This window comes from Rhea americana, unplaced genomic scaffold, assembly GCF_003343005.1.
Source record: "Rhea americana isolate MKP2758 unplaced genomic scaffold, rheAme1 scaffold_19, whole genome shotgun sequence".
NCBI classification, from domain to species: Eukaryota; Metazoa; Chordata; class Aves; order Rheiformes; family Rheidae; genus Rhea; species Rhea americana.
The window spans coordinates 4,727,507-4,753,125 of record NW_028186038.1 but is presented as its reverse complement, the minus strand read 5'-3'; the positions used below and the strand labels follow the sequence as shown (position 1 = coordinate 4,753,125).

Genomic DNA, 25,619 nt, shown 5'->3' with positions numbered 1-25,619 from the left:
GCCGCTCCGCCTTCCTTTCCGCGGCGCCCGCCGCTCGGCGGCAGCTGCCCGCGGCCTCGCAGCTGGCCAGGCGCGGCGGCGAGCACCGCGCGAGGTGCCGCCGGGGGCTCCCAGGCCGGCGGGGGTGCAGAGGGCTTCGCAGCTGCTTTTCGCAGCGTTTCCCGGTAGAGGGTTTCCCTTCTGAGAAGGAGCACGGATCAGGTTGGAGCTGGAAGTGGCATTCGGAGGCTCCTCTGGGAGATAAACCACTGGTAGCCGAGCTCGTGTGAAACAGATGTCTGTGACCATAACTGCTTCTCCCTCAGGTATTACATGCAAGGAGTGTGTCGGGAGGGAAGCAAGTGCCTATTCTCCCATGACTTATCTACAAGCAAGCCGTCTACTATCTGCAAGTACTACCAGAAGGGACAGTGCGCCTATGGAACTCGGTGCAGGTAAGCGCCGTACTCTGGGGCGATASTGGGTTCTTCAGAACTGGAAATAATGTTCATATGCAGTAGGCCTTAAACTCCAGGGAATGGAAGATCAACAAAGGATGAAACTTCTAAAATGATAAAAGACATGAAATGATACATTAAGTGATGGATTTCCCCCCCCCTGCCAAAACCAGCTTATGAATGCATTACAATCTGGCTCTATTTTAGCTTCATCGGTTATCTTACCTTGTAGAAATTAAACTTAAGGTTTCAAGTGTGTTTTCACCCAGTTCTTGGTAGTATTTTAAAAACTACTAAGTATTGAAAACAGAATCTTTGATGTGTACCTTTGCACAAATAATGTTTGATAGAATTGTTTACTTTTCATATTATTGAAGTAGATGGGAGTGAGCAGCATTTCAAAAGTGCTTTACTCAGTTGATGTGAACAGGAGATCTCACAGCATCATTGTGTTTGCAATGGCTTAGTTGTATTTGGTTTTGGATTGGAAGATTGAATGTTAGTGTGTTCTGTAAGCTCCTTTAGTTGCTCAAGCTGAATTAGTAGTTTATTATTCATTGGGACTACATAGTATGCTGACTGGGAAATAGTGACAGCTGCAGAGTGTGCCAGTGTTACTCCAGTTGCTWTGTTGGTGTTCAGGGCACTTGATGCATGTAAGCTATTCACATGTATGGCAAACTTGTGGGAGCTACGTACAGAGCTAGAAACAAATATGGAGAATCCGCTTGTTCCCTTCAAAAATATTCTAGGACATGTTCATGGCTTTACTGGACCAGCCTTTTTATTGCACTGATTGCTTCTGTTCTATTGCTGGAGTATATTTCCAGAGCTTTACTGTATATTCTGAGTCCTTTCCTAGCCTGGTTCAAATATTGCATCTTCTGCCTGTGGTGTGGAGGCATAAGGCGAACAGGAGAGATCATAAAATGTCACTTGTTAAAGCACAGTGTTTTGATGTTGCTTCCTTGAGAAATGTCAGCAAACCTGTTCATGCGAGGGAATGACGAAGATCTAATTTATTATGCACTATTATGCAATAATATTTTTGCAGCTGTGCTGCATGTCTCTGCTGAAGAAAATATAGTTGTGCTCTCAGAGACATCCATTTTCTTAGGTGTTTCAGGGAGCCTAAGAAACCTTGTGGCCTGGCTTTGAAAGGGACTGAGCTGTTAAGTCAACTTCTTGTCAAAATAACCCTTTTTTTAAAGACAACTATTCAGTTTAATTTTTGTTAAATAAAGGCAAAGACCTATCTATTTCCACTGTGCCCTGAGTTTAATCTTTGTAGCCTTTATTCTGACTTTTCTCTTTTGTAGATATGATCACACCAGACTTCCTGCATCGGGGGGTGCAGCAGCAGCGGGTCCTGTGCCGCCTCCCCTTTCATCAACAGCACTGCACAATCCTCGCCCAGCGCACAGCGCACCAGTAATCAAGAGCAAACTGCACGAGACTGGCAAACGGGAAAAGAAGACATTAGTGCTCAGGGACAGAAGTGAGTACTATGCTAATAGTCCTGCCTCTGATCTTTTATAGGAGTTAGGTAGTTTTCCACCTCTAATTAATTAAAATTCACTGACAGCTAGAGAGGTGTAGTAGAGGTGCAGTACACCTTYCTGCTTCATAAGACCTCTTTTCTGTAAAGACTGATGCCAGTCAGTAGCTTTTAACCACATCAGTTTTAACTGGCTATTTTTTAACCTGGTGTTCCCTGAAGGACTTTTCTTTCCCCCTGCTCCCCCCATGATTCCCAGCCCCTCAGATTTTCTTGTGCCTTGTGTTCTCAACATGGAGGCATTTGAAGTGCTGAGAAACTTGACTACTTAATGTCAGGCATTGCCGTGTGGGGGACTGAACTAGCACTGAGGAGCACAAGCACAGACACATTCTTCCACACCTCAGGACAGGGGAGCCAAGCCCCCCGTCACTAGCATGTCTGCATGCTTTCCCCGCCCTTTGTCTCCCTGTTACACCTGATGTGCCGGTTGCCCACATGTGAATTTGAATGATGTTTGTTCTATTTGTAAACAGAAGACAGCCAAAAAACCTTATATTTGGGTTTTGCTGTAGGCAGTTTGATTGTAAAAGTTCTTGTGATTTGTGAGTGAAAGGAGCCTAGAAATGAGAAAATTTAATCTGAAGGAAATACATTTTTTTCTAACTGGCAATCATTAAAAAGAAACTATGTGAAGCTTCATGTGTGAGTTTTATGCTCTGCCTTGAATGGTTCATATTATGCTTCTGTTTCTTAAGATCTGTGTGGCTTGAATGAAGAAAAGCAGAAACCCAGTGCCACAAGTGATTTGGTATGTTGCAGTGACAAAAATGATAATCTGGAAATGAAGCCCCATTCATATTTGGAAGCTATCTGCAGTGGACTGGAAGATCCAGTAGCCGGAAGTTCCTATGTTGATGGAGAGCAGCTATGCCCTTACGCTGCAGCAGGAGCATGCCACTTCGGGGATCGCTGCCTTTACCTCCATGGAAGCGTGTGTGAAATATGTAACTTGCAAGTACTTCACCCTTTTGATCAAGAACAGAGGAAGGCTCATGAGATGGTAATGTTAATGTGAAATCAGGGTGAAATCTATGTCGTGTGCTAAGACCTGTTTTGCTTGCTCTGAAATCCAAAGATATGTTCTGCAGAGTAGCCTGTTGTTCCAGAGGGCTTTTTTAGTTTGTCAGGGTATAAAATGATTCTGAGAGAGGCCTGTTCAAGCATCTGGGACTTAGACCTATTAGTAGTAATGATGCAGGTAGCYTCTCATGGCAACTTCTTTCTCTGCCTTTTATCCTAATGGGAATCTTGCCTCCAGCCTTCTCCAAAACACCCTAGAACTCTGTCTAGAAAACATCTTTTGTAGTTTCCCAGATGTCTTGGTGCTATGTTACGTATAGCGGGGGGAGGAAGTCTGGAGGGCTGGTGCTTTCAGAGAGAGCATCCTGCGAATCTCCTGAGTCGCCTTCTTCAGCGGTCCCAGCTTGGTGTGGCTGCTTTCAGGACAGTGTAAAAGAGGAACAAACTGAACAGAGGACAGAGATTTTTGGAGCTGAACTTGAGGTAGGAAGGCTGGATAAGGAATTTGTTGTGTGAAGATGGGCTTGAGGGTCTGCTCTTCTCTCTGCTTGTCTACCTGATTTGGGTCAGGACTGATGAACAGGCATTTTCAAGATGGAGCAGGAAAAGACCAGAAGCTTTAGTGTAAATTTTAATTGTACAGAGCCTGGAGTAGAATCCACAGGGTCTAAATCTCAGCTCTTGTGCTGTCTGCAAATTCTTGCAGCACGTGCAGTGGTAGGAGTGCTCGCTTCTCCGTGGAGCTAGTTGGTACCTGGCAGGTATCCTGTCACCGTTGCTGTCTTCTAGTCAGCTGTGGAAGCAGAGATGCATGTTGGAGGAGAAGGTGCAAATGTCAAAATGCTGCTGTTAATGTAGAATTATTTGTGTATTTTTTAAAAGTCTCTTAAGTTTACATTGTCAAGTCCTGCGTGTTGAAAAGCAAGAGTTAAAACTATGCAAGTATTGCCACCAGCTCACCTTAGTGTTGTGAAAGTAAATTGATTTTTTTGACTGTCTCTACTTGGATACTGTGAATACTCTAAGAAAGATAGTAAAAACAGACTGTGATCCTTTATATAGGGTAAAGCTTGTCTAGTATCTCAGTAAAGAGGAGTATAGCCTTATGCTAAACAGAGTTTTTATCTTGAATGTGGCAGCCATTCTGGACCTTGAATAGATAGTTCATGGGGGTAGATGAAGCATTGTGTGTGTAATTACTGTTCTTTGATAGAGATGCAGGAAGAGGGCAAAACAAGGGCATTCAGGCAGCCTTATTTCTGAAGCTGAGGAGAATGCTGGAGGACTGGAATAGGTGATCGGGCTTAATATTCTTAAACTTTATTATGATAAAGGATAGCAATGATATGCTTAATGTTCTTTGTTTTTCCTTTAATACATTCTTTTCATAGACACTTGTTTTGCAAGGATCAGGCTGGTATATGGACCATAATAACCAGTTATGTGTCTCCTGTGACAGATGTGTATGGCAGCATTTGAGCATGAGATGGAGAAGGCCTTTGCCTTTCAGGCAAGTCAGGACAAAGTGTGCAGCATCTGCATGGAAGTGGTGTATGAAAAGCCGTCGGCCTCTGAGAGGAGGTTTGGGATTCTGTCCAACTGTAATCACACCTACTGTTTGTCCTGCATCCGGCAGTGGAGATGTGCCAAGCAGTTCGAGAATCCCATCATAAAGTAAGTTCATGTTAACCAGATTGTTCTTTCTGTGGCCCCTGAGCGAGATGGACTCACTTGTGTACTCTGGCTTTGCCTGGAAATAAATCTGGTCATAACAGATTCTGTAGCTGTAAGTATTAACACAGCTAGTTAGTAATAAGATCTGAGTTCAAAAAAATTCTGGTTCCAAGTGCTGGAAAGGTGCAAGACTTTAGAGTATGGCTACGCAAAGAACTAGTTTCAGGACTGGTATTCAGGTACTCTTTGGTAACAGTTCATGTGTATGGTGCTGTCTTGTAATAAATGTGAAGAGCTTGACCTTTTGTAACTTACTCTCTCATTACATTGATGATGAGGAAAATTCATGCCCATGGACTGTGARGTAGCTGGGACCTTGTTAACTTGTGCCCTTCCCTACTCCACAGTAACCTGTTTGCAAAAATGTAACTTTTTTCTGTATGCTTAATTATTGGATTTTCTCAAAATTATAGCTTACTCAAGCTAAATGTCCTACTGATCACACATTTGTGTGTTTCTGACTCAATGACTTTGTCTCATAGAATCAGTAAGGTTGGCAGGAACCTCTGGAGATCATCTAGTCCAACCTCCCTGCTCAGCAGGGTCACCTCGAGCATGTTAGACAGGGTTGCATCCAGGCAGGCCTTGAATCTCTCCAGAGAAGGAGACTCCACAACCTCTCTGGGCAGCCTGTGCCACTGCTCTGTCACTCTCACAGTCTCCTAGCTCTATAAAATGTATTCTAAATATGCTCCTCTTAAGATAAGAAATAGAGGGGTATTTTAAAAGTCCAGTTAGGGCGATTTTTCTTTTGAATACCTCTTAGGAAACTTTCTTCACTGAGAAGGTAAGTACCCTGCATCAAAGATTGAAAGTATTTACAGTCCTTAGCCAAAATAGACTTTTTGTTACAACCTCCATTATAAATTTAATTTAAGTGTAGTAATTGTGCATTGGTATAAAGCACCTGGTGGGTTGTTACTGAGACCTGCTGTTCACAGTAGTGGCTATGATTGAAAATGATATCTGGAAATATCTGGAAATGATGCACTTGAATCAGATTCGAGTATGGATTAGATATGAATACAAGTTTTAAAATATATTTTTACATGTCTTCAAAATAGTGAACGTGCCAGCGTTTGTGAAGCTCCCCTAAAGGAGAGACTTGAATTACCAGTGAAGGCACTGCCTGCTGAGAGAGGTGTTTTACAAGACTTACTGGGGTGGGGGAGGGAGCCTTAAAACCTTTCCCAAGCTTGCTGAGGTATCAGAAGTTGCATATCTGATTCATGATCTAGTTTCTAATGCACAAATCCATCTCATAAAACCACCAAATGAGCAACTATTCAGTGCTGGCAGAAGTCAGACCACATTTTGGAAGGCTTGGAGACCCTTCTTTTTTGTTACTCATTTGGTTTGGCTTGCCTCTGAGTAGGAGCTGCAGCACTCACATAATAATTAACTAATACGGTTTGTTTCTGAGTACTGGAACCCTTTAGCCATGTTTGAGAAATGCCTGTTACTTTTGTCCAAATCTTGAAACAAATGCAGGCTGCATCATTTCAATTGAAACATTAAAAAAAAAAAAACAAAAAACAACAACATACATATGCTTACAACATACATATATACTACTGGTCTGTGAAACATTGCCTGAAACTTCAGCATGACAAAACCCTTCCCTTTTAGCCAGGAAACTACTGTTATTTAGCTAATCTGTTAAGGAGTATGCACTCTCAGAAGGTAACAGAGCCTTGCCTGTTTGTCTTGATCCATTTAGGTCTTGTCCAGAGTGCCGTGTGATATCAGAGTTTGTCATTCCTAGTGCACATTGGGTGGAAGACCAGGAGCAGAAAAATAAGCTGATTGAGGCATTTAAGCAGGGAATGGGGTAAGTTCATTAACTACAAGTACTATTTTTACTGTCCTTAAGATACTCTAAGACTTAGTCAATCAAAATGCGTTTCTCTTTAAAAGTTCTTTACACAATTATGAACCATTCTACAGAACATCATTCTCTCTTAGAAGCACACCATTTTTATTTAGCTTTGCAATTACTGTGCAAAATTCTGTCAAAGGTCTGTCATAGTTGTAGATTAGTTCTGATCTACTGTGGTCTGAAAAGTTTGAGGCTATTTCAGTCCACTTCCTGAAGCTAGATGTGTGTGTTTTGTACCGTCTGTAATGCCAGGCCCTTCTGTAACTAAGGGAAACAAATAGGGAAGGAAAATACAATTTTTAGGCTGGCCTCTTGAAATACAGGGTAATACTTCATAAAACTTTTGTAATGTCTGCTGGAAATGGGGAAAAAAGTATTACATGAATTCACTTCYTTTACTGTCTAATAAAGATCTGCCTTGTTGTTAGAGCATTGGAGAGTTCAGCTAAAGGACAGCTTTGCAAATCTCTGCTTGCCTGGAATATGTAAGGGTTATTTAGATCACAAGGCAGTAAAATACCATTACCTCTCTCGTTGCCCATTTCTTTTAATGGTAAAGAAGTAGTGTTTGTTTGTTTGTTTGTGCTTGATCTGAACACGTCGTGACTATTTTGCAAAAGGTTGTGTGGCTTTATTCTATGATGTGCACTAACCCTTTAAACGTGCTATATGGAGCGTCTCTTATGGAACAAATATGCATTGCTTAACTCTGTGCACAGCTGTTACCACTAGCTTATAAGCTTCTTGGAAAGCTTTAAGTTTCTGAAGTCATCTAGCAGAAAAATTGCTGAAAGCGTAACTACACCAGTAAACTTTATTTCAGCCTTGTTTTGTCTTTTATTCAGGGGAAATATTTGAACAGTATCATTCACTCTAAACTGAGGATCTTCAGATACTGTTTATTTGCAGTATCCCATCCCTCTTGTGTTTCTGTTGTTATAAATTATTAAGGAATTTGAAGGTAATGGTTTTTGTGTTCAAAGTTCAGTGCAGTTTTAAAATGGCAAATTTTAAAACTTTTAAAACAGGCAAGTGTTCTAAATAAGGTAACCTTTATTAGAATAGTGATGTTAGGTAATGTTACAAGTTGGATTTTTGGCTCTTGTCAAACTCTTGTTTAGAAGAGAGAATTAAAATACATAAAGGGTTTTTGCTTAACTGCAGTAATGCACTGTGTTGTATGCATAATTATTTCCTGTGCTTAAGTTCTTTATGAATAGATCTATGAGTAGTCAGTTTATGATGCGGCATTACACGGAATGAAAAAAGTGCTAATAACAATGTTCGTTACAGGGGAGTCTYGAGCTAAAAGCAGGGGTGATCCTAGCATTCTGTTCAGTAATGGGAGTGGAGGCTTTTCAACAGAGCCAGTTACTAAACTAGCAAAAATACAAATGCAACTTCATTAAAATCATGCTTGTGCGCTCTGCTGAAGCTGTAGACTGAATATGATCAAAGCAAAACATCTCCCAAATGGGGCTAAGACTTGCAATATTGCAACCTGAGAGAACAAAACATGGCACTCTGGCAATTCTTGTAACCATGATTCTTAGTTCTCTCGCTTAAGTACTGGAAATATGTACCTTCYTCTCTGTTTTTACTGAGGGTGGCATTGATTTCCACACTCTCTCTAGTTTGATTACCTTCCTCTCCTGCAGATATGCCCTAGCCCTGCTCAGTGCTGACCAGCAGCTCTGGCTGCCCTGAGCCCCAAGGAGCTGCAGCCCTGTCTGACTCTCTGTGCCGTGGGTCCCTGGGCCTGCCCGTGGGGCTGGGCCAGGCTGAGCAGCCCCAAGCCCTCCCCATCTATTTGACTGGATTGTAATGAAGTTGAGTACTGGAAACACTTTTACTCAAAATGCCTTAGTTAAGCACGGTCAGGACATGCTTGCAGGTGAGTGGAAGGCCAGGCCATAAATTCTTATGTTCCACAGGATTTGCAGGATTTCTGTTGTATTTGGCCATGACTCCTATTACAATGTAGAATTTGTAAAAAGTGGTTAGGAATGTTTAAACAGGAGGTTGTTCAGAAAAGTCAGACCTAGAAGGCTGGCAGTCACAGGCCACTTCTAATCTAAGACCAGTTTTGCTTTTAATGCACTGCCTCTTTTGTTGTTGAGCTTGCTTGTTCATTTAGTTGCTACTTGACACTGTATCTAGGTCCTAAGAATCATTTTCACCACTACTTACATATTAAGGTTACAAATTAAATAGTGATTTACCTGTAGTTTCCTCCTCTTTTTCATTGTAGAACAATCCATTAACCTTCACCCCCAAAGTACTGCTATGAAAGAACAGTGCATGATTAGGAACACCTTTGTAAAAACTGTCACATAGCCAAACAGCTTAGTTGAACAATAAGGCTGATGGAAACTTCAATTAACAAACGAAGAGTATTGTCCCAGCCCTTCCAGGGGAGGCAATGAGAGGAACTGGTTCATAAAAGTGAACCGGTAGAAAGTATAGAGGAGGAATGCTAGAAAAATAGCAACAGATTTGTTCATTATGATGAAAATATATCTCTGCATTATAGATAGCATTCTTCAAGTATCCGTGTTCTAAGATTTTTAGATACTAGCTACTGCTGTCTTATGTATTCCCTTGTTCACTTTTAATTATTTTTACCATTTATTTTGACTGCTATCAGGAAATAGTAGAGCAAAACTCTTGGAGTGTTAATGAGAGCAATGCCTTGCATCACTAAGTTAAGGACAAGCTAAGCAGCTGTGGAGATACGCCTGAGCAAGGGGAGTGTGAGCTGTATTTACCTTCTTGCTACCTGAAGGTATAACTCTCTCTTCTAATCAAATCAGGAAAAAAGCTTGCAAGTACTTTGAACAGGGAAAGGGAACTTGCCCCTTTGGAGGAAAATGTCTTTACCTTCATGCGTATCCAGATGGGAGGAGAGCTGAACCTGAAAAACCAAGGAAACAGCTCAGCTCTGAGGGGACTGTGCGGGTAAGGGAATACTCAAGTCAACTGTAATTAAAAACACTCTTAGAATATAAAGTCATACTTCTCTAAGTCTGTGCTTTATAATAAACATTTTAGAAGTCAAGAAAACTTCTCTCAAAGGCAAAGGCTTTTTATTAAGGATGGGAGAAGTTACCTTTCATTTAAGAGCACAGTGTTGGTTTGGTTTTTGTTTTTAAACCAGTCCTTCTAATTGCAAACTTTTCTTCAAAGAAATTCCACAGTTAGAGCTTTCACCTATATTATTAAATACTAATCTCATTTAACTGGATACAGCTGTTAGTATGACCAGCTGAAAAGGTTAAAACCATTTCAAATATTTGCTGTTCCTTGGCCAATGTTCTGAATGATCCTGGCTGGTGTAGTACTTTAAAAGTAGTTAAATACAGCTCATTAATATTAGCTGGGTTGACCTAAACTATTAATTCACATTGTAACATTAAACAGTGGTTGTCACTTTGAACTTAATTAAACAGCAAGTATTGTGGAGGGTGCTAGTAAATACTAGTGCAAACACAGCTTTTGAGTCTTATCTCCAGACATAACTTTTTTTTTTTTTTTTTTTTAACGAAGCAATGGGACTGATACGGGAAATATTGTGATTAAAAAGTGACAAGCACTGGTTCATGCTAAATCAGATTTTCTCCTATTCCAGTTCTTCAATTCTGTTCGCCTCTGGGACTTTATTGAAGACAGAGAAAGTAGGACTGTGTCCAGCACAGATGATGAAGTAACAGAACTTGGAGAACTTTTCATGCATCTTTCTGGGGCTGATGAAGAGTCTGCTACTTCTCAATAAAAAGAACTAAAAGTGCTTTCTTGTATAGCAATCCAGCTATCTATTTACTTTTTGCAGTACAGATGGAATGAATGTGCCCTGTGGTTCACTTGTGGAGTCCTGGTAAATCTTTCAGATAAAATATATCTTAGAATTTTTATTGACATACAAAAACTAAATTGATTGCATGAAAAAATCCCTTAATCCCACAGGGTTCTTTCTTTTGCCTAACATGCTGTCTTATAAGTTGAGTGGTAGTGTAAATACAGCTCCTCTCTTACCCTTTAAAGCTTAAGCTCTTAAAGGCTGTTGCTAAATCTGTTTTGGGCTGGCTTTTTGTTTGTTTGTTTTTCCTTAAGTCAACTAACGTGTACTTAGGAATATTAACTAGGAATAATGGTCAGTGTAGCTTTTTCTTCCAACAGGAGATTTAAAGCTTAATACATTATACCTCAAAGTACCTAGAGTTCAAGGGAAAAGAGAAAGCTTACTGTATTCTTACAGTGAGTAATTCAGTAATAGGACCTGGCTGTCAAGGACTGTGCAAGTTTGGGTCCTGCTATTGAATTGTTCTATCTTAATTACAGGACACTGAGAAGTGTCCCCTAGAGCATTTGTTGTAAGGCAAATACAACTATACTCATTAATATATGCAGGCAGAGCAGTGGTACCAACACTGGAATCACAACATACAACAAAATTAAGTTACAACACAGATCAGATTTTTAAACGTATATAATGGGAATAAGTAACTTCCAATATTAATTGCAACAGTAATACTTCAATTTTTGTTCAGTTTAAAAAGTTCAAATGTATTTAATGTGAAGGAAAACCTTGGCTTGGGTTAAATGAAGTAGCCAAAATTAAATGAACTAACCAAGACTATTTTCTGAGCTCCTTATATCAATGATCTTATAGTTTGCAATCGTACAAAAAATCATTTCAATTACAGTAGAAGCAATTTGTTTTTTACGGTGGCTGGTAGAAGCTTAGGCTTTTCCTTTTTTATGTATTTGTAACATATTAAGGTATTTGTCTTTCTGAAACAGTAATATATTACTATAATAAATGCTCCCTTTCCATGTATCCCCAGTCACCAGGYACAGCCAGTAGGCACTATTAATAGATGGCATGTAAAGGTTCAATTATTGTCCATAAAAGTAACTCTTAGCATGGCTACACCATAGCTTTTTGTGCAGACTGTCTCTAGTGCTCTCCATCATAGTCTGTCTTCCACTTTTGGCAGCTGGCTACCTTCCAGTGTAACAGTTACTGAGTAGGACTCTTGATCCCTCCTGCTGATTTGCCCTTTTCTGGTTAAGGACAACAAAGTTAAAGGTACAGGAAGGTAGGTATTAAAGCACATCTCTTCTGAGACAACTTCTGTCCCATGTTACTAAATTGTTTTTCAGTTTGAAACTTTTGCAACCCATAGATTAAAAACTTTGAGCTTCAGTTTAAGCTTTGGCTTTTAATTATACTTTGAACAAAAGCAATTTGCTTTTAAGTTCTGTTTTTTAATGTCACTTATGTTATTTATATTAWTTTTCCAGTTAAAACTAAAACCTATCTGGACAAAAACTTAAATGCCTACTGAATAATACAGCACTAAGACATTTGACAAGCAAAATACAGGCCTTTTTCAAGCCAATTCAGCATATAATCTTAAAGTCAAATAGAAGGGCAATTTTAACTGATAGTTAGAAGATGAGACTGCATACCTGGAAAGGTTGCTTGTCTGCATAGGACGTGTTTCAAGACTCGAGCATCTCAGAAAGCTTGACTGTTGAGCAGACAAAAATTCTTTTTACTGTGGGGGAAGAAAATATATTTAAAGTAATAGTAGTTTTGCAAAAAAAAAACGTTATGGTCAGAAACTAGTTTTTGGGTCACTAGCRTAAGCATTAAGCAGAACAGGGACCTTAATCTGGGATTCAGACATTCATAACGGTGCTGTTCCCACCACACTGACTCCAGGATTAGTTGCTTCACCTGCTCGCTGGCATTTCTACTCAAAACTGAAGCTGAGAAACCTCCTCAGTGAAAATGTTACATTTCTATAAGGGCTCCCATAGAACAGAGAGAACTTCTACCTCTACTGGCTTCCAAAAACCGAATGTGCAAATTACTGCTCTCTGTTTGGATCTAGGAAGTTTCACTTTTCCCCCAAACTTATTTCTGTCCTAATGTTAATGCTTAGCAATGCTTATTGTGCAGTTAGTTAGTCCTTAGCCAGTAAGGATCTATAACTCTAATTGCTCAACTTTGTTTCTTAAGAGTGGCATATGAAGTCACTATCCAGGGTCTTAGTCTAGTAAGGCACATTGCCATGTAGTTTTTCATCACTAATTGCAAAGGTGAAGGAATATGATGAAATATTACCAAGAAGGAGATTCAGTACCGTAGGATGAACATTCAAGACTTCTTGCCTAGACATTACTTTTTACTCAAAATATTTACACTACTTAGCCTCCCTGCTGAAGCTTGTTTCTAGCATACTCCTGCAYGTTTGTCTTGGAAGAGATTAATATTTCCAGTAACAAACTGAGGTGAGTGTGCGTAAAGCACCCACTGGAGAGCCTGTTCTTTACAGCTAAAAAGGATACTTTTGATTTACTTTACCCTGAGGAGAGACATAAAACCAGGTAATAATAGTCTGAAATTGGAAAAGATAGCTTGTTTTACAAAACTGCCTGAGCACTATATTAAAGACAAGTTTTAATGCAAGAGCAATAAGGCTTAGAAACTCAAACTTGTTAAATTCTTCACTTTAACATCTTTCATCCATTTAAACTGATAACTCATAGTGGTAAAAAAAAATCTTGCTTTTATCAAAAATGTTTAAAGAGATACATAACCTGCTTTGAATTCCCAAAACCATGCTCTTTAAAATTTAGAGTTAACTGCTTTCCAATCCTCTTCCTTTTAAAATATTTTCTTACTAACACAGCAATAAAGGGAGATATAAATGAAGTTCAGAGAAGGCTGCAGTTAATATTATTAAATCCCATAAAGAACTATATGAACACACTTTTCCTCAAAGTAGTTCTTTCAGCACGCATCTTATGGTCACATTCAATTATTACCTAGGGGTTAATATTCCGCCCTTCATGTAATTTTACATGAAGCTTTGGCCTAACATTTATTCTGAGGACAAAGAGTCTAAATGTAATTTTTTTTTTAAGAAGGTTTCAGGCTTAATTTCCTTGATTGCTTGAAATTCTCTTTCATAATAGCTTTACGTGTTTTTTTTTCCCTCTTGCTGCAAATTAAGAAGCTAAAAAGACTACTTTAACTCTGTTAAAGGCAGTTGACAATTGCATATGTTAGTAAGTGGGCAAAATTCACAGGAATCATCTCCACTTTGCCTAACAAATATTAAGCAGTAGTCTAGACTCAGACAATGTTGGTTACAGATGTCATTTCTATTTACTCATTAGACTTCAGCAACAACTTAGGATAGCAGCCCCATACAGAGAAGCACATAAAATCCCAAGCTTCCCTTCCTAGAATGGAAATTTGGCTTCCATTCTTTCTCTAATGAACATACTTGAACAGAATGCTATTAAACAAAAAAAATCTTAAACCAAACCACCTAATTTTGTGATCTGCAGAGTTCAGGCATGACAAAACATTCACTTCTAGCTAAGTAAAGAACAGACTTGTGGAAGATGAAATGCACAGCAAAACCAGTGCAGTTAAATAGCTTGAAAGTACCTTAATATGCATATCTTAAAATGCGCAGATGCTACTGTATGATTATGACAGTAGAATAAGAACCATCTTGTAATGAAAGTGATTGGAAACATACTTGCATGTTGTCATATCAACTGTGATTTTACAGAAAACTGCTAATATCTAATAACTTTAAAAAGTATTCAGAATGTACTTTTCTGAGTTTTTTCAAAGCTAGATGTGTATACAAGTTAAATGTATACTATGTCAAATGATGACATTCAATCTTAAACCTAAAATTTAATTTATTTTATTAAAATAAGATAATCAGAGGAACCTTGGCTTACAATAAATGCATTTTCTCAGGAGCAATAAAAACAAAATTAAAACCCAAATCAGCAAGAAAAACTGCATATGCTCAGTTTCCTCTTGATAGTGCATCTCTCCGATGACAGCTTCAGATGGGATGAAGACTATGCTCATTTTGCAGAAGTATACTGATAATGTTAATTAGCTTTTCTCAGCTACAAAAGCCCGTCTTTCCGCACTCAACGCCTCATTGGGCTGCAAGAAACAAGTCAATAGTACCAAAATAAGCTGCTTAAGTTACTGAAGATGACCGTAGCAAGACTGGCTAGCTTTCTTCTCTGAGCAGTACAGTTTAGAATATATTCCATTCCTTTGCAAGAGTTTTTCTTCTATGTGCAAAACTATTGCAAAACTATTGTGTGTTGAATTAGCATTTTAACTTATTTCATTGGCTTGATGAACACTCTTAGGCAGGAGCTGCTTTTCGGAAAGTTTTTTTCTTCTTCCCTCAGTCTTGTTTGCAGATACCCCTTTCAGGCAAAACTCCCCCAACTTAAAGTGGCATATGGCATGGAGCAATCAAAGAGCACCATAATGCATTATCTTTCCTCAAATGCCGAGTCAAGCCATCCTTGCTATAAAAATACCAATTTATCAACAAATTCAAATCAATCCAGAAACACTGCCAAAGAAACATCCATCTCTTCCATGTATGGGAAAAATAAGGCTCAAGTGCATCTATTAAAAAAATAGTAATAGATCTCTTGATTATAGTCTGTTACTCTATCCCAGTAAAAGAAATGGTAGAAAAAGGCAATGTGGAGCTATGTCCCTGCAGGATATGAACTGCAGAAATCCTTAGCAGCTTGTTCTTAAAACTGGGAAGCAGATAATCCTGCTGGCACTGATCCTGTACACTGAGGCATAAAAAACAACTTCCATTATTTCTGTTCCTTTCCCATTATTGGGGAGAACAAATGAAGGAGAGCACAATCCTAAAAAACAGGTAGCCTTGTAGATGTTAATGTGCAAGAATTTATGTCCTCTGTGTGGGCTGCACGATGCAGAGATGGTTCAGAAGCGCTCCGGTTGATTTTCGGTAACGAATGTTGCAACAGTTCAATGGAAGACAGTATCTGAGGAAAACAAAAATAAAGAAAAACCTTGTTAGAAACAGCTACTTGAAAAGCCTTTTTAGTCTTCAGTCTTCATTATTTGTGGCTTTAAGCATCTCTTCAGAGCAGCAATATGCTACTTGGAGGCATTTAAAACAATATTCCAGCAGTATGCAGTTTGAACAATCAAACTGTACCGTGTCATTGCTAAGAGGAGTCTCATCTCATTTTAGAGGATGGGAAAATATTTAATCTACATCATGATCAATTAGCAAGCATCTATACAAGTCTCCAGGACAGTAACAGGGAAAGAATTGCACAATCTGCCCAAAAGACTTACCGTTTAGAAAACAAAATTTAGAAAGAACCTTTTAAACAGAAAAATTTATACTTGATTGTAACAGATAGAGAGTATTTTCCCAGAATCTGCTGATATTTAATTTTAGGTATTTAATGAGTACGAGAAAGTATCTTCATCCTTAAAAGGGCAAGATAAGGTAAAGTATGCTATGTGAATATACTGAAAACTGCAAGATGAATTTAGATCCCCAAATGAACTTTGTTTGCATGTTCAAGTTTTGGGAAAGGCAAGTAGGAATGGTCACTTGTCTCCCTTAATACACACTAAAATAAAACGTTGATATAAATATAGGCTTTATTTTTATTAGTTTTTTTTTTTACTTGCCTTTTAAATCGTCAATTGTCAAAAGCAAATTTTTTCTAGTATTGGTCGTAACATTGCTTTGCGTATGAAAGATGCACATACAAGTCAACACAAAAATAGGAAGCCTGCTGCACTGTATTCCTACTATCTACTTTCCTTTTCTGAAGTAACTCGTGTATGCATTGAGAATGGTTCATGTTCTAATGGCCATTTATAAAATATTTTGAAACTATTACACATTTACATAGTGAAAAAACACTTACTTGTGGAAACAGAGGTCGTTCCTCCCTAACTTTCTTCAAACAATCTGCTACAAGCCTCTTCATTGCTTTGGGGCAGTTCTTGTACAGTTTACTGAGGTCTGGAGAAGCATACCCTCGGCCAACCATAAAAATAATCTGAAAAAAGAAGAACAAAGAATTAGCAAAACTACCAAAGTTATAAAAGTTGTTTCACTGGTTGACAAGTTTTAGTGTCCTGAAGTGATTAAACACAAGTACCAAAGGTGCACAAACTGGCAAAACCTTACAGCTTTGTTGAAACAGGTTAACTGAAAGAATGGTCCAGCTTTTGTATAATATAGGATATAATTCAATCTAAGTAACACTGTGGCTTATAAAATTCAGTACGTGAAGGTACTGTTGCATTCAGAATAGTGACAAATGTCATTCAACATTAATACTTATTGGTTGCCAGCCAATTTGGCATGACAACTCAGTTTGTCAGCACAACAGTATTTTCAGGCATCAGTAGAATACCTTGAGAGGACAGATGTACAGATGCCAAGTTGAAGGAGGTCATCATAACTAATGCATCATGACAGATTATTTTTTGCTTAGGATAAGGGTTTTTTTTGTTTGTTTGGAATTTTTTTTGAGAAAAACAGTAAAGTGATTTTTTTTGTTGGAAAATACATCATCTGTTCAAATCAAAGTTAACAGAGTTATCATTTATGATTTTCATCAGACTTCCAGTTATCTTAATAGTTGACTATACTATACTGATAAGACTATTAATCTGTTAAGTTAGTTAAAAAAAAATGTTTTAACAGAATTGGCCTCTCCTGCTTGAAATACAAACTGCAAAATATTCTAGGGACTGAAGTCTAGCATTTTTCCCATACACTGTTCATTATTAGATCTTCATTAAAAAAAAAAAGAAAAAAAAAAGAAAAGAAAAGAAAGAAAGAAAATCCACTGAGATCAGGTGGAGATTAAAGCAGAGTTCAGAAGGATCTGCTTTAAGTCCATGCCCTGCAGAAGTAAAGCTTCAGTGATGAATTAGTTCTACACTTGGTAGGCAAAAGCATTCAACTAAATAGAACAGTTGAGATTTCGATCCTTAATGCGTTTCTTTATAATCATCTGTTAGCTGACTTTGTAAGATCAAAACTTAGTAAATGTAATTCATGCAAATTAACACTCAATGCTAAAAGGTCTGACAATAGTTTTTTTTACTTATTAAAAACCACAGAATCCAACTTTGCTTTTCTAAGCAGAATTCTTAACATCAAAAGGGAAATTTCACATAACTTTTAATATATAAAATACCAAGATTTTACTTAATTAGCAAATGCCTTTCAGCCCTAAATAAATTAACAGAGCATATTTTTAAATGAGAAATTATTTTCCCTTTAGTAATTGTCACTGTTTATTTTACTGTAAAACATTCCTGTATGCAGAGCTACTGCTGATATGAAGCATGATGTAAACAAAATTTCAATTCTTGTTTTGCATTTGTTTTCATCTTATGCTTCGTGAAGAAAACAAGATACACTATGATCAGAAATAAAATGCAGTATTCTGAGGAATATGTTTCTTACCTGATCTCGGTTGTTTATATGGGAGTATGGCAACTCTCCTGTCATTAGTTCATATAATACAATTCCATAAGAGTAGACATCTGACTGAAAACTAAATGGGTTACTGTCCTGCATCCTTATCACTTCTGGTGCCTTTAGAAAAAAAAAAGAAGTATTAAAAGCAAGATTAACAAAACATGAAAASAGAAAGGACAAGAGAAGTGGAATGGAAAGGAGAGAGGGATCTCAACCGAAAACTAGTACGTGAAGTGATACCTCAGACCTATGACAAGTTGGCTCTAGAAAATCTCAGCCACTGTTATTCCACATCTTATAAAAATAATACTGTTGAGAGTAAAGAAACAAACAAACAAAAAAACATTTGAACTTAACACAGCATTTACGAAAAATGATTAATATTCTCATTTGCAAATGTACACTGATTTTTGTCACATCTTGCATACAACTGAGATCAATTCATCATCAATTCGTAAATGGATATAGATGTATACAAAGGGAAAAATGCTTGCTTGACAAGAGCACTATTCCTTTTGTATTTCAGCACAGAAGTTCCAAAAAGCTGCCCCTGAGTCCAGCTACACATATACAAATAATTATGTTATTTAATAAATAAATCCTAAGTGCACATACGCTAGTAAAATATATTTTTGTCTAGACAAAAACTCCATTATATTGTTACCAGAACTCAGATCCTTCCTCCAACAAAACTTTAAGTGCTCCCAAATTTTCATGTATTATTTCAAACACTTAACAGTATGTCCAATCTATTTGTTCATGAGAAAACCCAGAGAAGGCAGGTAATATAAATCAATTCTAATAGACTTAACTGATTTAATCTCTACTAAAATCAATACTGAAAACATTTAAATGATATGTGAAAGCAAAATGTGAAATAATATATATAATGACAACTGGGGGAGAAACGGGGAAGCATTCCAGCGTCTTTGCAAAACAAAGTAGAATTATGCCCTGAAGCTAAAGAAAATAGAAGAAACAATGTGACACCATCAAAACAGCTTTCCTATTAATTCCCTAAGATTCTTTTTTCCTAAGTCCATCCCTTAATTTAACTGGTATAAAAGGTACCAGTTAAAGTATCCCACTACAGTTACAAGAAAAACAGAAACCTCAGTAAAGGGTTGTATCAGCTTGCAAACAAACAGGATCGATATCTCTTTTCTGTGTAATGGAAACTCAAAGTTGGTCAATACATGATTAAAAAATTAAAAAAGCAAAAATGCAAAGGATTTTTTTTCCCCCAAGACCTGTTTTATGTATATAGCTATACTATTAAATAAGTTAGTTTTTAAATACTTTTTGGAAAAGTGTGACTTAAAAAATTGCTTCTAGTTTTCTAATTTTGTTTCAGTTTATTTGTGTGTCACAAGTAAGTCTTGGCCAAACATCTTAATTCTTAATGAATACTTTCTGACTTTTCTCAAAATATGGATACTTAAGCAACAATGAAGACTAGCAGCCTCATAAGTATTAAAAAAGAAAACTATTTTAAGTAACACCTTAAACTGTTTAAATAACACCAGCTCAGTGCTAAAAAACTAAGATTTAAATTGTACTATTATTTAGTATTCAGCAAGTTATTTTTATTTTGTCACACTTCAGTGGAGTACATGCCGCAGATGTAGCTGCAGGCCCTAACCTGGAAGCCAGAAAATATCAGAAATCAGTCTATGTTCTAAAACTAAGTAAATTGCAATGTATTAACCAAAATAGGTCAAGTGAAATTTGAAAAGAATACTGTATTTAATACCACAGTGTGAAGTAAGAAATTTAAGCATGATTTTGATGATGCCTTTTAATCTGGTAATTGGCAATTTTCTCATTTACTCTGTTCAAGCCACAGATTTGAAAAGTTAGTATTTCTGCAGATCATTTTTATGAAGAAAAAATCAGAGAAATGGCTTTTAAATGCATGCAGAAATTAATTTGGAAAGACAATTGTTAGGAATCTACTAGGACTAGTAGATTCTACTAGTCTAAGGACTGTGCAGTAACATTACCAAAAAGAAAATTCCCTAAGTTTTTCAGTACATCTTAGGAATGTCCATGCACAAACTGATGTTCATCTGTAATGGTTCCGAGCTGTCTCAAAACTTATCTCATCCAGGGTAAGGAGAACTCATGGACATAAAAACAGTATCTTGGCACACATCAGGCATCATATCACAGTACCAAAGATAAATTGTGTTCACACCCTTGCCCCAAGGGGCACTGCCTGTCCTTTCCCCACTGGTGTGCCAGTGCCACTGAACATGTGCTCAGCACATGTTCAAGAAGGGATGTTGCCAACTCCCAATGAGGGAGCAGGTGAAGAATATGCCGTGGTGCTCAACATAGAGAAAGACAGGGTCTCGGCAATCTCACAAAGCCACCATAATCCAATTAAATCCTGCTCTGCAGTGAGACGAGCCTAATTGGGGAAAGGCAAGTTAACTGCAAGAGAAAGGTTCTCCTCTTCCCTTGGACAGCTCCTTGAAATTCCACAGACAACCCTAGCTCTGCCCTGGATGCGTACAGCAACTCCAAACTCAAAAGGAGAATAATTAAATTCGCATGAGGAATGGTGTCTACTTTGAGAAAACTAAGCACTCCAGCACTTCACTTTTAAACTTTTCTTTGTCCTACATCACTGGATAAAAGTCTACACAGTACTAACAGCACATATTAAGAATCATTTTGATTTAAAGCTTTGTCAAATATAAGTTACAGTCTTCAACTGACAAAATATGTATTAACAAAAGAAAACTACTTAAAAGCAGTAAAACACTTTTCTCACCATCCACAAGACTGAACCAGTGGGCTGTTCCACCTGCTGAGATCCACTCCACCTGGATTTTACAGTCGCCAGACCAAAGTCTCCTATTTTCACTGTGAGGCCTTCATGAAGAAATATATCTAAACATCTGTTAAAGAAATTCTGTAGAAAAGAACTGTATTTTCTGACACGACTAAAGTGCTCGGGTCAGGGTCATCACAAATACAAGTCAACTAATCCAAGATCATTGCTTATTTTCTGTACCTGCTATGAATTGCATCTTAAATACAGGAAAAAAAATTTTTTTTACAGCATCCATATTTATAGAGTTAACACTTGAGACAAAAGACCACTAGATGTTTCAGCACAATTTGTACATTTATCTTTAACACAGCTAATTTCTGTTCTAGCTCATCAAAATGTCAGTGTGTCAGTGACTCAGGAGGTCTTAAGTAAATGACATCCAGAGACACTCTTGCAGATCTTCTGAGACTTAGAAAAGGAATCTCTTTCAATAGGAAACACTCAAGTTTGTACCACTTGGTACTTCTACAAAGACTGACAGCTAGCATTTTGTTGGGGGTATTTTCAGAAGAATCATGTTACAATTATATTTAAGAAAGTTTTAAGTTCAAAAAGATGAGTCAGATGTGTAAGCATGACAGAAACACCTGCTTCTCATTAAGTGTAATAATTTGAAGGGAAAATTTCACAGAAGTTGCTACAATTATCAGGAATCAAACGCCTAAACATCTATATACTCAACTCCTATATTCTAAAATGATTGTTCTTATAGCCTAGTTGAAAATGGGAAACCTCTTACTTTAGATAACTATTGAAGTTGGGGTGTTATTTATAATGCCCTTTGCAAAAAACACTGTTCACATTTTATGAAAGGAAATTTCCATTTATGTAGCTAGCTCAATAGATACTCTATTTAGCAGTTTCAAAAGCAGAAATTTTCAAAGGTGAAAAACATCATTTTATTCCATATGTATTAATAAATTCATATCTTTGTAAGAAATATATTGGTAAAGCTTCTGTTTTCCAGAGTTTAAATTAAGATTAAGGCATTTTAAATAATAAAAATATGGGAAACAGTAACCAAAAACACGTGTGCATACATGTAAGCATGAACTTGCACACAGCCCCATCAAGTAAAGAGTGCAGCTTCTGTCCAATACAGTACTTGTATAATAGAGACACACTGCATAAACACTATTGGATTAAAACGGGCCACTTCTGAAGTACACAGAAGTGAAGTTGCACATCTTTATTTCACCTTTACACCAACAATTAGGAAAGTAAGCATGCAAGTTCTATGAAAGTGCTTGCTAGAAAGTGGCTTCTTAGTCATCAGTAGGAATTACTCATTATGTAAGTTGTATACATTTGAAACAGCTATTTAAACCTCATAAAAGCACTCCATATAAATAAGCAATCACCCTCACATTAAAGGAAATACAATTAAATCAGAAAAGGATACTATTGGATTTCATGTCTCTGTGGATAATATTCTTTGCATGTAAATAGCTGTCAGGAAAAAAATAAGAAAAATGCTGTAATGAAAGTTTTTTATATTTTTTTAATTTACTGAAAAACACTAYATCATTTCATGATATACTCAACTGCATTTTCATTGCTCTCTTGCTTTAGTGAATTTAAAAGACGAGTCTACTCTGGGGAAAAAGAGAAATGTAGCAAGCACAAAGCTACTGCCCTGCATGTTATAGAAGGAGGAAGCTATGCAATAAAGGAACCGCAAGAAGAGAGAGTAGCGTTAGTTATGCAATAGAATAATGCCCTGAAGAACTGGATTCTGTCCTGATACTAACAAAGTTTGTATGCTATGCTAAGTGTCACTTCTCCACAAACTGCTTTCATTTGTGTTAACAATATACGTTCCTAGTTTTTTGGGTGTCTGACTAGAGACCTTGGTTCCAATCTACAAAACAGATGAGCACTGACAGCTTCAGTGAACATCAGTATCTTATATGCTATGAATATTGTAATATTAATAGCTCTGAAAGAGAAACTGAACAGTTATCATCTCAATTCAGGTGTCTCAAGCATGTTTCCAAGATTAATCTGTGTGCATGAGCACTGTAACTGTGAAATGGGAACAAATGGCCTTCCCTCATCTCACAGAAGTACTATGAGTACAAATTAGTGTTTGCCAAAGCACTGCAATGTTATAAGCAACATGGCGGGGGTGGGGGAAGTAATTCTGTGTTCAGAACACAATCTCATCTAGTGTGTTCCAGTAAGACCTCAAGCTAGAATTAAAGTACAGGAAAGCTGATTGTTAAGTATGCTATATTGGACTATTGGTCTAACATAAGCTAGGACAAGAGTCCATGCAAAAAATAGTACACGAAAGTAAGAATGAACACAACAGTGCTGAATTAAGACTGCACAAGATCTTTACTTTTCCATTTGAGTGCTTGACCTTACCACGTTAACAGTCTTTAAAATGGATCAGGGTCTTTTTAGAGCTCCATAACAAAGATTTAAATAGTATTTAAGAAGTTCTGAAAGATTTATTCAAACATTCAGACATTACTCTGTTTATCATAGTGACACTTTTTTGTGACCCATTATTATTTTAAAGCAATAACTTTGTGACTTGGGGGGGGAGCTAGAGGGGGGGACATCATTCCAAGAGATTAAAATAGCCACCATTGTTTATCCTACTCACTCCATTCCCTGTGCTGTCTGCCGGGCAATATCAATGAGCTGGAACATCTGGAACTTGGTCTCTTGAACATGCAGGTGTTTATACAGACTGCTTCCTTCACACCATTGTGTAACAATAGCCAGATTATCTTTAGTCATGTAGCCCATAAAGAGCAAAATATTAACATGCCGAGTCTTCCTAATAAATAGCAGTAGAAAGAGAAATTAGTATTTTTATAAAAGACATTTTAAAGTTCTTCAAAACATTCATTCCCAGCTAAAGGAACATCTTTCAGCTTTTGAGCCCCAAAATAAGTTTCCTGCAAAACAAATTATGAAATACGTGGATGTTTTTGCTAAGTTTGTTTTTAAACTAACAAGAAAATGCAACAGTAGTTAATTGCTATTTTTTAAATAGAGATCAGCTGTTCTCTGCTTTTAATGAAAATACTTTCGTTTAGGACATTATTTAAAGCTATCCTAGTATTACTATTCTTTTGAATGAAGGATGTCATGAAAATTCAGGCTTTTTGAAATTACTAACAGTCAAAGTTTAAGTCATTAGGTTAACAGAAATCACCCTGAAAGCTGTGAAAGTGGTAAGTTTATAGTACATAATTACTATTCCCATCAGGATTTAGTCTTCCATCTAAAGGAATTAACAAGTGAGACTAATTTTTATATACTCTAATTGGTTCAGTTCAAGGATTCAGTTTTAACATAGATCGTTAACTGGATATTACAGAAACAGTATTTGAAAGCAGAAAACAAGTTATGTGGATCAGAGACTAGACTCTGAAAAAGGAATTATGCTACAATTCTAAAAGGCACTGTTCAAGTATTCTCTCTAGCAATGACAATTATGGTAGAATTTATTCATCTCCATTTTTTTATGGCATGTCAAGTGTGACCTGGAAGATTATAGAAGTTAGTATTATTTATCTGAAGACTCTGAAAACCAGTGGAAAACCACAGAAATACTCTGAATTATGGTTGCATCTCTTCGTTCTATAACAGTATTCAAAAGTATCATTGTATGATCTCTTTTCTATTCTTTCTCTCTGGACATCTGCTTTTGATTTCGTGAAGCACAACATATTGGATAAGATAGCTAAAAGGAGCAGTCAAATGCAGTGCCTTTGAATATCAAAATTTATCAAAGACGCTACCAACCTTAATACAGCCACTTCATTTCTGAAAGCTTGGAACTGTTCTGGAGTTGGATCTACAACCTTTAGTATCTTCACTGCTACATCCCCTGAAAATACATTTACCGTATAAGTTACTAAAAATTCAACTGTTTTGTAAAACAATATTAACATACTTTTTTGCTTAAAATCCTTAATTTCTGTATAGTACACCCCTAGTAACTTGTATGGAGGTTAAGACTTTTCTGCAGACATACAAACTTCTGCAGTACCAAGCAATTCACTTATGTGACTTTGTATCTAATGAAAAAGTCATTTCATCAACAAATAGCAAAAGACATATAACTAATTTTAATAACAAATTTGGGAAATAAGGAAAAATGAAATATCTTACTGTTCTTTAAGCTGATACATTATAAAATTTTACTCAAAAGATTTCATTTGAATCGCTTTCAATGTCAATTCAGTGTCAATGCTTGCTATAGATTTTAATATCTGTTAAAGGGTAATACAGAGGGGAATGTAGTATGCTATCTGTTTAGAGATTGTACAGAGAAAAGTTGTAAACAACTTGACAATGCACACTCAAAGAGAGAGCAGAATCACACTGATGCGACAAGGTACAACAGTGAAATGAAGCTGACTGTTCTAACAGAAGTAGAAAGCACTAACAGCAGTACCCACAAACTCCTTAGTGAAAGGAGGGAACACCACATTCGTTTTAACTAAGGACGGACAGAACGTTTTCAAGAGAGGGATAAACTTGCCTTGACGTTGTATCAGAAAGGGAAATGGAGTTTAGAAAAACTGACACTTTGATATTAGTCCTCAGGTGAGTAAAACAATAGATCTGAGAGATGCTATACTCCAAAACAGGCTTATTTCAGAGTTTAAAGGCTGTTGCCACTTAGAATTACTGAACCATCATCTACATTAATAAATCTCTAGTATGACAGACTTCTCTGCTACCACAGTTACCAATTATTTTCTTCTTAGATGGTCTCTTTTCAAAGATATATGTGAAAATGTTAGTATGGCTCTCTACTACAATGATC

The 25,619-nt window shown here is 37.1% G+C and overlaps 2 protein-coding genes across 7 annotated transcripts in view; one reads left to right on the top strand and one right to left on the bottom strand.

Moving 5' to 3' along the window:
• The first annotated feature begins 163 nt into the window (after nt 1-163).
• Nucleotides 164-11,264, top strand: MKRN2 (makorin ring finger protein 2). Its single transcript, XM_085302430.1, has 7 exons — nt 164-434; nt 1,757-1,935; nt 2,694-2,998; nt 4,478-4,692; nt 6,473-6,583; nt 9,445-9,589; nt 10,260-11,264. The coding sequence occupies exons 1-7, from the start codon at nt 313-315 to the stop codon at nt 10,401-10,403; spliced, it is 1,221 nt and encodes a 406-aa protein (XP_085158556.1). The 5' UTR covers nt 164-312; the 3' UTR covers nt 10,404-11,264.
• Nucleotides 11,265-14,344: 3,080 nt separating this feature from the next.
• Nucleotides 14,345-25,619, bottom strand: part of RAF1 (Raf-1 proto-oncogene, serine/threonine kinase) — an 80,080-nt gene continuing 68,805 nt past the window's right edge. For all 6 annotated transcript variants that reach the window (XM_085302425.1, XM_085302426.1, XM_085302429.1 and 3 more), the window contains 7 exons: nt 24,590-24,674; nt 23,439-23,615; nt 22,227-22,273; nt 20,762-20,880; nt 17,968-18,099; nt 16,409-16,543; nt 14,345-15,502 (listed from right to left, as the gene is read on the bottom strand). In XM_085302425.1, the coding sequence (XP_085158551.1) occupies nt 15,362-15,502; nt 16,409-16,543; nt 17,968-18,099; nt 20,762-20,880; nt 22,227-22,273; nt 23,439-23,615; nt 24,590-24,674 (836 nt within the window). In that variant the 3' untranslated portion in view covers nt 14,345-15,361. The remainder of the gene's footprint in view (nt 15,503-16,408; nt 16,544-17,967; nt 18,100-20,761; nt 20,881-22,226; nt 22,274-23,438; nt 23,616-24,589; nt 24,675-25,619) is intronic.